At 31.5% G+C, this 12,126-nt stretch overlaps 1 protein-coding gene across 1 annotated transcript in view; it reads right to left on the reverse strand.

Annotated features, from left to right (window-relative positions):
* Window positions 1–1,930: 1,930 nt before the first annotated feature.
* Window positions 1,931–12,126, reverse strand: part of BOLL (boule homolog, RNA binding protein) — a gene marked incomplete at both ends in the record, with an annotated part of 59,804 nt that continues 49,608 nt past the window's right edge. Inside the window, 2 exon segments of the mRNA XM_081050781.1 lie at window positions 1,931–2,050; window positions 2,054–2,086. Of these exon segments, the coding sequence (XP_080906907.1) occupies window positions 1,931–2,050; window positions 2,054–2,086 (153 nt within the window).

Below are 12,126 nucleotides of genomic sequence, written 5' to 3' on the forward strand. Positions count from 1 at the left end.
AAAAATGAAGTAATATAATCTTTATACAATTGAATGCAGTATGGAAGTTCATTAATACATTTTGGTAGAGCACAACTGCCTAAAATAAATTAGCTAAGAAAAGCACTTCAAATGTCAATATTTTTGCGAAGCAAAATGCAATTACTCTTGGACTCTTGAAATTTATAAAGGTTTTAGAACAAAAATGCCTTGGTAGATATTGAATTAGCCTGAATAATAAGTATGGGATTAAAATGTATACTGAAAACACCAGACAAATGGAGTACTAGACTGTTTCATGATGTTTTTGACAAAAGCTCTAATTATAGAACACTGGACCTTAACTCATACGGTGTTACTTTCAAAATAAATATAGCAAAATAAAATATTCTTAATAGATGGAGTGGCCTTAGGATGTGCCAGAATATTCTTTAATATAACTGTGTTATTACAGTTTATTGCTCAACTTAAATATTTAGTCCAGAAACATTTTGGCAATGTATCTGAAAAATATATACATCAATGGGTAGTTTATTATCCTTTATAAGACAGGATAGAAAAATTAAGTTATAATGGGGTTATCTTCCTAATATTATAAGGTTTCAATATATACTTATTCTTTGCCAACAGAATTACTAACCAGTTTTAGGTCTTGGGGTAGATATGAAATTAAAATGGTGAAAAAAATAAGACTCCTAGTATGGTGCAATCAAATTTCAATAATGCTAGAACAAATTCTATGTAGTCAATTTAAATATTGCTTATTTACATAACTTTATTGTTTTATTATTAATCCAATCTTCTATAAAAGGAATATAATGTTTTTATAGAAGAAAGTTGGGATACATACATATGAAACAGGCAGCATTTAAAGAAAGTTGGCATGGCCATTTTTTAATTTTGAAAAGTTCTACTTAGTGTGGCATTTTTCATTTGTAAAAAACTTTCAGTTCTGTAAGAGCAAAGAATCATAGCTTCTTTGTATTTACAAGGTGAAATGTTATGTGTAAGTTTTATTTAAGTTTAATGTTCTGAAAGCCTAGAAATATCACAAACTAAGACCTGAATCAAAGATAAAAAGGAATATTGACAGTGTCACTGTGTTAAAAGGAAGAAATATGTTTTCAATCTGACATGATATATGCAGTAAATGCTTATACTTGCTAAGATGCTCTAAGAACCCTTGTTGTATGAATGACAAAAGAGAGCCAGAAATAGATACGGAGATATTTTTAAGTATATTTAAGAATAGTGTCAAATTTATCCATAATGACTGGTATAAAATAAATGGTCATAATATGACGTATTTTCATATATGTACAAATTATTTTTATATGTAGTAATGTCAGCCTAAATTTCTAATGTAAACCTAGAGTTTGAAATGTTTTATCAAAAACATTTAATATAGGTAAAATATATATAAAGTTACAGGAAAACCAAAATAATTAGAAGCTAGACTCTTTTCCATAGTATCTCCCTAACAAGGTAGAGTTTTGTTTTAATTTTCCACATTACACCAAATGGCCTGTTGCTGTGTCTAGTCTGTGTATGCCATGGCCATGTCTACATACATGAAACATCTGGAAGAAAGCTGAAAAATCCAAACACCAAAGATGTTTTTAAGTGGTTGTTTTTGACATTACCATGTTGATAAGACAGCCAGATGATGACCAAATTTTTCAAAATTTATCAAGGTATTTGTTGTTTTATAGGTAAAACCTTTGTTGTATTTGTTACAGATTACAAGTCTATGTTACTTAAGTGTGTGTGAATTAATAAAGGAAACCATGATTTTATCCTGCATCTTCAATGTTCTGGCTACTAAGATTTAATTCCTTTAAAAAAGCAAAAACATTTAACTTTAAGCACATCCAAAAACCTCATATTTGTTACCAGACCACTCATGAAGCTAGTTGTTTTATATTATTGGATAAAATAGTTCTTCAAGACTCTACTTAACAGGATCCATAGAGGAAGGTGGAATAAGAATTGAATCCTCTGCTCTGAAATCTTTTCTAGAATGAAATTGTGGGCTTTGAGAATATCGAGGTTTCAAACCCTCAGATGAAGGTTAAGAAAAGCTTCTCACAGAATTTAACTTTGGTTCCTATTAAGAGATTTCAAGAAAATTAGGATTTTAATGCATTTTAAGTGGTTCTTATAATTACTTAAGGGAAAGATTTTAAGAAAAAAAAATATTACCTGGGCTTGGATTCTGAGGAGACAGGGTGTGCTTTAGGAAATTCCCATTAGAGTATTGGTTACCTTATAACCTGCTGCTGGACAGGGAGGCATCCTAGGGCTATATATAAAAACACTCACTAAAAATAGCCATATCTAATAGATTTTTAAATTAGGTTATACTTCCTTTGTACCATCCCTAAACTTTTAAAAACAAGATTTATGTAGTTAGTGATATACAAAATTAGAGTTAGATCCTGTCGCTGAGAAAGCAACTATCCAGAGAAAATCAGGAATTATTAATACATTTTATTAAATTAATAAAATAATGTTAATAGACTAACATTTTATCCTGCTGTTAATAAGTAAAACATTCAATGAACAGACTCTGTTCTAACAAGTGATTTTTATTTGATCCACTGCTGAACATAAGGATTGTTGGAGATACTGCTTTGCTCAAGAAACTTAAATAGGAAAATTTCAGCTAAGGCATCTGTAATGACTAAATACCTACCTCAGAGCATCAGTGTTTAGCCAAATCCTTTTGTCTGAAAACCTCATCATTTGCTCTGCCTGCTTTAAATGATTTGAGTTTGAATGTGATTCAAGAAGAATGCAAGCATCAAGGAGCCTGAGTTTATTTCATAAAGCTGAATAGAACTTTGGAAGTAGCATGTAGGCCAAATCAATTGCCCCACCTGAATCTGACACAGAAATTTAATACCAAGTGTTCTAGAAGTTATTCTAAAATCTATTTATTTATATATAATTCAGGAAAGGGAACTGGAGCTTCTAAGATAAAAAGCAAAATTTCTCTATAGGCATATTTGTTAATATACCATTGTACTTTCCAGGATTTGGACACATACGCTACTCTATTGACCTACCAAGAGTGCACATGTCTACTAACAATGAAACAACTTGCCAATATTAGAATAGATAACTATAAGGAGTAAGTCATAAAAACAATGTTAACTCTTTTTTATGGCATATCAGACTGAGATGCTTCTAGGGTTAAAAATGTTTTAAATATGCAATTAGAGAATTTATTCATACCACTTCAAGATACTTTGCAAACTTACAAAACAGTTTTCTAACCAGAAAAGAAACATTTATGAAGTATTATAAAATATAGTTATCAAAATCAGTTGTGAGAAAATTCACTCCAATGACATCAGGTTATAGGTACTACTGCAACCTTAGTTACTGCTGCAATTTTTGAGCTAAGGAGACTTCAATAGGCAATTTTGTTAATGATCCATTTATCTTATAATCACATACATTTTATTAGTATAAAAAGTGGCATGAGTTTGGTACTTGTCATTAGGATGTAAAAAAGAAAACTAAACTATAATAACCTTTTCCCAAAATAGCAGACACTATATGGAGGGTTTATATAAAGACTGATAAATACTTACGTTGCAGCTATTAGCGAGAAGAATGGAAAAGAAGAAAAGCTGGTGGACTTTATGCTTTCAAAAACCTGTAGAAATGTGTCACGTTCCCAAAATATAAAGAGTATATGGCACCGCCTATAAATATATTTTGTAATCAGAGGGACTGATGTTTGTCTGGGATAATTTAGAAGGCCTTTCTTCTCACCTTTTCTTTCTTATTTTACTTCCCAGAATGCTGAGTTGCACGACACTTTTAAAAAGAAAATGTTTGATTAATAATCTAAAACACTAAATTCTAGAATAATTCTATTTTCACTGTTTTGGTTAAGAAACTGTTCATACTTAGGTTATGTGATAAACAGTTTCACGTTTATCACAATTTGTTTATTTCAGAATTAAAATATTTTCTTATCCAGATTCCCAGATTCTTAAGGGATTAGAGTAGACATTTTATTTGTGTCTAAGATTTAATTTGTGTAAGATTTAATTTTAATGATCCAACAAAAGATAACTCTTAGATGAGATAAAAATTATTTCTGAAAAGTATTGTGTTCTCTAAGGATCTTCCCCTCGCAGATTCCCTCACCCCTCCGCCCCCACTCCCCAGAAATCACTTGCCTCCGTATAGGTGACAATTAATAATCAGAAATTTTGGGTCCTACCACTTAACAGTTATATCATCTTGGGCAACTTTGTTAACCTTTCTACGTCTCACCTTCTCTTATAAAAAGTGCCTGATTATCTCACAAAACTAAGAAGTGGATAAAATGAGATAATGTACGTGAAGTGCTTCTAAATTGTAAGGTGCTATATAAATATAAGGTGTTATTCTTGTCTTGCAATAATAGGGTAAGCAAAAATGTATGATTTTAGAGCAGATTATCATCAACATAAACAAAGTTAATACAATTTTATAAAGAATATTATCATGGACTTTAAACAATCTTCAATGACTTAAGCAAAGCTTTTCTCTAGAACCACCTAGTAATAATACAGCAAATTTAGTTACAGAGGTTAAGTTACCAATATTATAAGACTTTATTCCATAGTTGTTGACTCTGTAGTTAAGTTATATGATTCTATGATTTCATGTTTATAACATAGGGAAACAGGCTTGTACCTGAACACATTTCTATTTGTATAGTACCTGTATCAATGGTTAAACCAGAAACCATAAAGTTTCAAGGGTTAAAGTAATAAGAGGAGGAGTTCAGGCCTCATGCTACTTTCATACTACGTTTTGACCCCAGTTTAATGTTGCCTTCATTTTGTAATACATTCATAGGGTAACCTGCATCCCAATTTCTGTGGGACAGTCTAGGTTTATACCTACTGTATTAAGAGTTTCAGTTTTGAAAAATAGTCTTTGAATAGAATGATTTTATAGGATTATAAATATGATAAACTTCTTTGGTCAATAGTACATATTTCAAAAATTATTTCAATTATTTTTGGTGTCACCTTTCACTCTCAAGTGTCCTGATTTGAATGATGAATATATCATTTCTGCATATAATAAGAACTTGGAGCAGAGATCAGCAAAGTCAAGAACTTTCTGACTACTACAAGGAGCAGAAATGAAAGCACAACTTGGTATGATAAAGATAAACATTAAAGAAATTTGTCTATAGGTAAACAGCCTTGATTTCAATAAAGAAAATCAAATCAAGTCTGTCTGCTCTTCATCAATGAAGGTGGGAGTGAGATTCAAGAAATATGAGTTAGAGAACAGGGACTCCTAAGTCGGAATCAAAATAATCACATTTCAGAGAAGGTAAAGCTGACATTCATATTGGAACTTGGCAAGTCTCTGAGAATGTAATTAACTCTGAGAAAAGATGTAGTTACATTCTTACATATGATCCTATTCAGATAGACCCTAACTACAAGTTTTTCTGGCTTTTAGGTTGGTGCAAAAGTAATTGCGGTTTTTGCAAAATTTCTTTTTAACCTGTTAAACCGCAATTACTTTTACACCAACCTAATAGAACAAACAGTACTTTATAACAATAGAGACAAGATTCTTTTGGAACTGCATGATCTGAGTTTAAATCATGTCAGCGAAAATTACATTGTTGGTTATCTTTACCTAAAGTGTATGAAGATGTTTGGTTTGAAGGATGTTGAATAAAGAAAATAGATGAATTAGATGATTTATATGAAGAAATGATCATCAGAATAAATTTTGGATGTTTTCCCAAATCATCATTTAGAAGAAAATAAAGAAACCTGAATTCTCTGTAATAAGTATACAAAATTTAAGCAAAAGTGATGATGAGTTAGAAAGTTACTTTCAAGAAGCAAGTAAATGGATTAAATGAGTTGTATACTGTTAGGTTTATATCCTAAATCAGAGTTAGAATATTTATACAAAGTTTTTAACTTTAAAAAATACAAATTTGTTAAAGTACAACACAAAATGTCTCATTATTAAAATTTCATTATTACCCACAGTGTTTCCCCGAAAACAAGACCAGGTCTTATATTAATTTTTGCTCCAAAAGACGCATTAGGGCATATTTTCAGGGGATGTCTTATATTTTCATGCATAACAATCTACATTTATTCAAATATAGTCATGTCATCTTCTGGAACATCGTCATAGCGTACTAAATGCATCTGTCTGGCTGACGATTTTAACTGGGGCTTATTTTCGGAGAACAGGCGGTAGGACTGTACCTATGAAATCCTTTGAGGAAACAGGATAGCATTTTTGAACTCAAGCTAAGATCCAGATGTCCAAAAGGTGTCTATTAACTAACATATCCTTTCTAGTCGCATCTGATCTTTAGGAATTAGACACAAAGGTAACCTTTGCCTGACCATCTTTTAACATTTCATTTTATAATATTTATAATGTGTAAAGCAAAAGGAATTGAGGATTGAAAGGATATAATATTCCATGTTCAAGCCAAAGCTATCCTGGTTCTCTTTTTTTCATACTTTAAAATGCTCACCTTGTTACTATAAGAAACCATTGTGAATAACATGGAGCTTAAGAGGACTAGTGGGTTCAGGAATGGAAGGAGAGGAAAGCTGTGAAAATAAAATGACACTCTCTTAAGTATGAATCTTAGCTGCTTTTAAATTAGATTCCTTAAACCAAAAACATCTTTCTCCACATTGCCTGAATTTTTTCACATTACATTATGCTTGCTGATGCAAATTCTACCAAATTGGATTAAATGTTTGGGTTAATAGGCATCCTCTTTTAATACTATTCTTAGTGAAGTCGAGGAAGGGAAAGATCCTTTTTTCTCTCTTGGTATTATTCCCAAAATCTAGAATTCAAATTGGTATTATTAGATTATATATTTAACTCAATACTGACATCTTTTGTGGGAATACACTGTAGATTTAAGTATCACTGGTAATATGATGGGAATTGGGCAAAACTCTTCCAAAATTAAGTATGTTTGACTGCATTTCTTTTCTTTCAGTTTAGTCATATTTGAAAATGAAAGCAGAGATGACAGTGCCTAAGTAATGGCTACATAGCTAATATCCTTAGGCGCTATCACTTTTAGTCAAAAAAGTTAACTGCATTGGGTAGTTAAGGAAAGACTCAAGAGTGTCTAAAAATTAGGAGAAATTCTATCCAAAATAAATAATAGAGGGCCTCAGAATGCCACTAGCCAGAAAGGGAAAAGCCAGATGAAAGGAAGACTTTCTCATTGTCAGCACACTCAGTTTTTTTATGTTTTATTTTATTTTATTTATTTATTTATTTATTTATTTATTTATTTATTTATTTATTTATTAACAGGACTTTATTGGGGAACAGTGTGTACTTCCAGGACTTTTTCCAAGTCAAGTTGTTATCCTTTCAGCCTTAGTTGTGGAGGGCGCAGCTCAGCTCCAGGTCCAGTTGCCGTGGTTAGTTGCAGGGGGCGGAGCCCACCATCCCTTGCGGGAGTCGAGGAATCGAACTGGCAACCTTGTGGTTGAGAGCCCACTGGCCCATGTGGGAATCTAACCGGCAGCCTTCGGAGTTAGGAGCACGGAGCTCTAACCGCCTGAGCCACCGGGCTGGCCCAGCACACTCAGTTTTGTTTTGTTTTTTTAATTCATTCAAACAATAAGGATACTGGTACTTGGAAAACTAGTTGGAAAGGAGATATACAGATGAATAGACAGGAAATTCTTTCCAGATTGAAAGTGGACAACTGGTTGGCTTAGGGAATTCATGGGACAGCAAAAATTCAATTTGATTTTTAGCTTGGAATTTTCCAAAGGGAAAACTTTTTGAAGCACTGAAACCTATCAAAGACAAAGATATAGAGAGAATGTCACAAAGCTTGTCGATGATAAGTAATGGGAGGAAAATGAATGCTAAAAACTTTGAGACATTTACTTTGAAGACTTTATACTTCAGACTCTCCTTATAAAACAATAACAACACAAAAGACTAACTTCTCTTCACAAGCGTTATTTTCCCCAGGGGGGGAAAAACTCTCAGATACCTATTTTATCCTCTCTATTCCATGAAGGAGGAAACAAAGAAAATAAGTAATAATCTGAAAAAAGGGCTTTCTTATTAGAAATTCTCTCTTTAGGTGTAAGGGCATACTAGAATCTTGTAGGTACATCCCAAAGAAGTGTGAGGTACTGTGGCTCCTCAAATTTTCTCTGATGAGGAACAAAACCAGTAAGTAAAACCACTGAAGTGAGGAAAAGACAGCCTGGGAATCAGGGAAGGGCTTTAATTTCTAAGTATGGAGAGGCAGCTTCTCACACTTGTTTTCCAAAGGAAAGAAGTACACCATGATGTTAATGACTCATATCACCTTCAGATAAATACTAAGTGACATTTACTCATGGATACAACCTTGGTAGAAATGCAAAACTGAGGTTAACATACTAGCCTCACTAAGAAAATTATTCACCAAAGTATTAGTAAATAATCAAGTATTGGCTTTTTTAAACTAAAAAATACATATCAAATGATGAAAACTGACAGACCAGTAGATGGAAAAATTTTTAATTACATGTTTTAAAATAAGTCAGATGTCAATATAATATCACCACTTACTAGCCTAAATAAAATTTCTTAATGAGTTTTCGGCCTGTTACTATGTATCTTCAATATAATCAAGCTTGACATTATATTAGTTGATACTGTTTAAAGCAGCATGCCTAAAAAGAATGATAAAACAGGAAATCTTTAATTTGTTAGTTCACTAGTTTGAAATCTATGCCTGTTATTTTATATTTGCGGATCCTGACAGGTCAGAAAGTAGGTAACATCAAGATAGCCATGAAACTAGTATACAGAAAACTGAAGGATTATGTCACATGGAAAGGAGAAATAAAATATTGACAGTGTAAAAATAAAACAAGTGATCTTGAATTGCACTTGATTTCTGAGGAATCAGGAAAATGCAAAAAATATTAGCAAATGTATGCAATACATAAAAGCAAAGAAACAGAAACACATATATCAGGTCTGACAAACAGCAATAACTAGCTGCTAATCAGAAAGTGGTACTCAACATGGAAGGACAGAAGCTGATAACATACTTTTAGGAATTTATGCACAGGAATGAAAACACTGAACAGAGTTGAAAGAAACAGTACCAATTATGAATATTATATCCATCCTTTGGGTAAAATTTTGCTCTTTTCCTTTTTTAAGTCTACAGAGATTTCAGAATAAATTTTTGTCCAAGTTTAAGACTAGGGGCCAGCAATTTACTGTTGTAACAATAGGGCATGTTGAAGCATGATATCAAAGTTGGATAGGATGCCTTCCTAAAGTCTTTTCTAGTCCTTTGATTCTGTATTTTAATACTATCCAAGCACTACCTCTGAGAAAGACACCAAGAATTTTTGTGTATGTGACCCTAATTTATTCTTTTATAGTGAAATATAGCATAAATCCAGCAAACATACTCCTACATACAGGAGTTATATGTAATTTGTTTGAAAATACTGTTCTGCCATTATTGGCAGAAATTATAAAGCAATGTTATAAAATAAGTCACAACACTTTTTCTAAGCCATCTTTCTGAAATCAGCTGACAGAGGAAGTTAAAGTCTTAATTTTCCAAGATCCTTTATCTTTTTAGCATGCTACCATCTTTCTACCTCTGACTGTATTAGAGATTTTGGGAAAACAGGTTACAAAATTATTACCTTGTGATTTTGGTACATATACTAATATTTGTATTATCCATTTCACTCTAACACAAGTGAATTTCAGGTCTTCAGACTGGCCTTTTAAAATGGGTACTAAGTAAGTATAAACTTACTTTTCAAATTTATCTAGAAGATTTACAACAACAACAAAAGAAACCAAAACAGTCTTTACTTAGTATATGTAAGGAGAATTTTCATCCTTCTAATCTATCTGTTTTTAGAAGTAACATGTTTGGCTATCAAGCTATGCCGGAAGGTTGATGATATTCTCCATATATTCAGGTTGACAGTAATTCCACAAAGTAAAACTAAAAGTAAAACTAAATTTTCAAAGTAAAACTTTGAAAAAAAGCTTTTCAAAGTAAAACTAAATTCTAAGAAAGTGTATATATATAAATAATATATATGTGTGTATATATGTAATGTGTATATGTGTGTATGCATATAATTATATATGTATATATGTTATATATGTGTATGCATATAATCTATATAGTTCTGTGGAAGAAACACATTTGAGTATCAATTATTATCAGAGTTCCTTATCAAATAATACATCATTAATTTTTATTAACAGTCCAGGATTTGTTTAGCATCATGTTTAACATTTTGAAAATCAAAACATTAACTTTTTTTATTCTCAGGATAGTACTATTAAAAGAAGATCTATAGCATCAGTGGTTAATATTTTTTAATTACAAAACAAAAACTTCTGAAATTTCACTGTGGAACTTATTATTCTATTTACATTTTTAAAAACTGAGAATAACTAATGTACATAGGATCCTTGTAGGCTAGTATGTTCATATGGCTTACTGGTCTCATGAAACAATTTGACTGATAAACATATTAATTATGGTTTAAAAAGAAATACCCTATTTGACTCTCCAGGAAAAACTTTGGGTCTATGTCCTATTATTTCTATTGTTGTTGCTGCTGCTGTTACTGAGCATGGAAGACATTTGGGGATGGAATAAGAGAAGGAAGAGAGATTTATTAGGGTAATGCCAATATTTATGGTTATGGCTTTTTTCCTTCTGTTCTAAAATTAGGAAATCAGTGAAAGAATTGCAAATGAATGAAAGAAGGATTTTTTATGCTACTACAGAAATTTTAGTAATAACACTGAAGATTGCTTCTGTAACTTTTGAAAAATGGCTTTTCTTCCCTACTTATTTTCCAATTTTATATTAAGACTTGGTTTTAGAATCAGACTTTAAAATTTTCCTTAGGTGTAAGAAATAGTTTTGCTTTTTATGAAAACAATTTGTCCTTTTAAAAACGAATAACATATATATGTATACATATATATATAATTGCATATATTGCTAACATATAAGAAAAGGTCAAAAGATTAAAGCATTCAAAGGACACTAAAATGCAGTGAAATATCAGTCAATGTTCTGGGATCATGTCAGAGATGAGCTCTTCTTTTATCAAAACAATTCTATTAGGTGATCCATATTATACAAGATTTGGTGCCAAATGGCTTATGTTATAGGAAGGCTGCAGCATTATCTCAAATATTAGAGAAAAATTTTAATGCAGTTATAATAATCACATGAAAAGGCAAGAATACCAATCATATTGATCATGCTGGTATTTCCAATATTTGGAAAATGTTATAAAAAAGAAGTATAGATACTATTCAAATTTCGAAAACCGTGGCAGAAGCAAAATTAAATAAAGAGTAGCAGTAACAAATAAAAAGACAAAAGCATATTAAGTGACAAAATAGCAAAGTAGAACTGAATAATTAAGATTAAATATATGCTAAAAGGCATGAAAGTATTAAAAATTCCATTAGAATTAGAAATGACTCATCCTAAATATTAAAATAGATGGCAAAGAAAATGAAACATAACTTCTAAAAGGCTGAGAAGAAAAGAAATAACACAAAACAGAGAAAATGAAAGACACCTCACTATTCTCATCGTGGTTATTTATGGAATGGATAAAACATGTAGAAAATGTTACTACAGTTAGATTAACACATTTAAAAAACAACATGCCATATCTACCTAAATAATTTTGTAGAACAGCTAAAGAAGCAAATTTCATCAAATTTAGACAGTTTGTAGTGGAATAAATAAGTATGGCGAGGTATTAACTAACCCTAAGGTTCACAATAAGTAGCTTCTAGCTGGTTCGTTGAAGCTGGATCTCGGCCACACAAGGATCACTGGACAAGAAATCAGTTGAGCTGGACTAGAGCTGCCCAATTGTCTTAATAATGAATGCTCCACACTGTCTGTTAAGTAAAGAGAAAGAAAATATAGATCAAAAAGACTGAATGGAAAAAAAATAAGGTACAGTAGATGAGTGTAGGACATCAATGAACATTTAGTAAATAGTTGCAGAACATGTAATACTAATTATATTAATGTGCTATGAAGTGAAAGGCTAGAGTTTAGGAGGGTTTGAGAACTCA

Source organism: Rhinolophus hipposideros (assembly GCF_964194185.1).
Source record: "Rhinolophus hipposideros genome assembly, chromosome: 6".
Lineage (NCBI taxonomy): Eukaryota > Metazoa > Chordata > Mammalia > Chiroptera > Rhinolophidae > Rhinolophus > Rhinolophus hipposideros.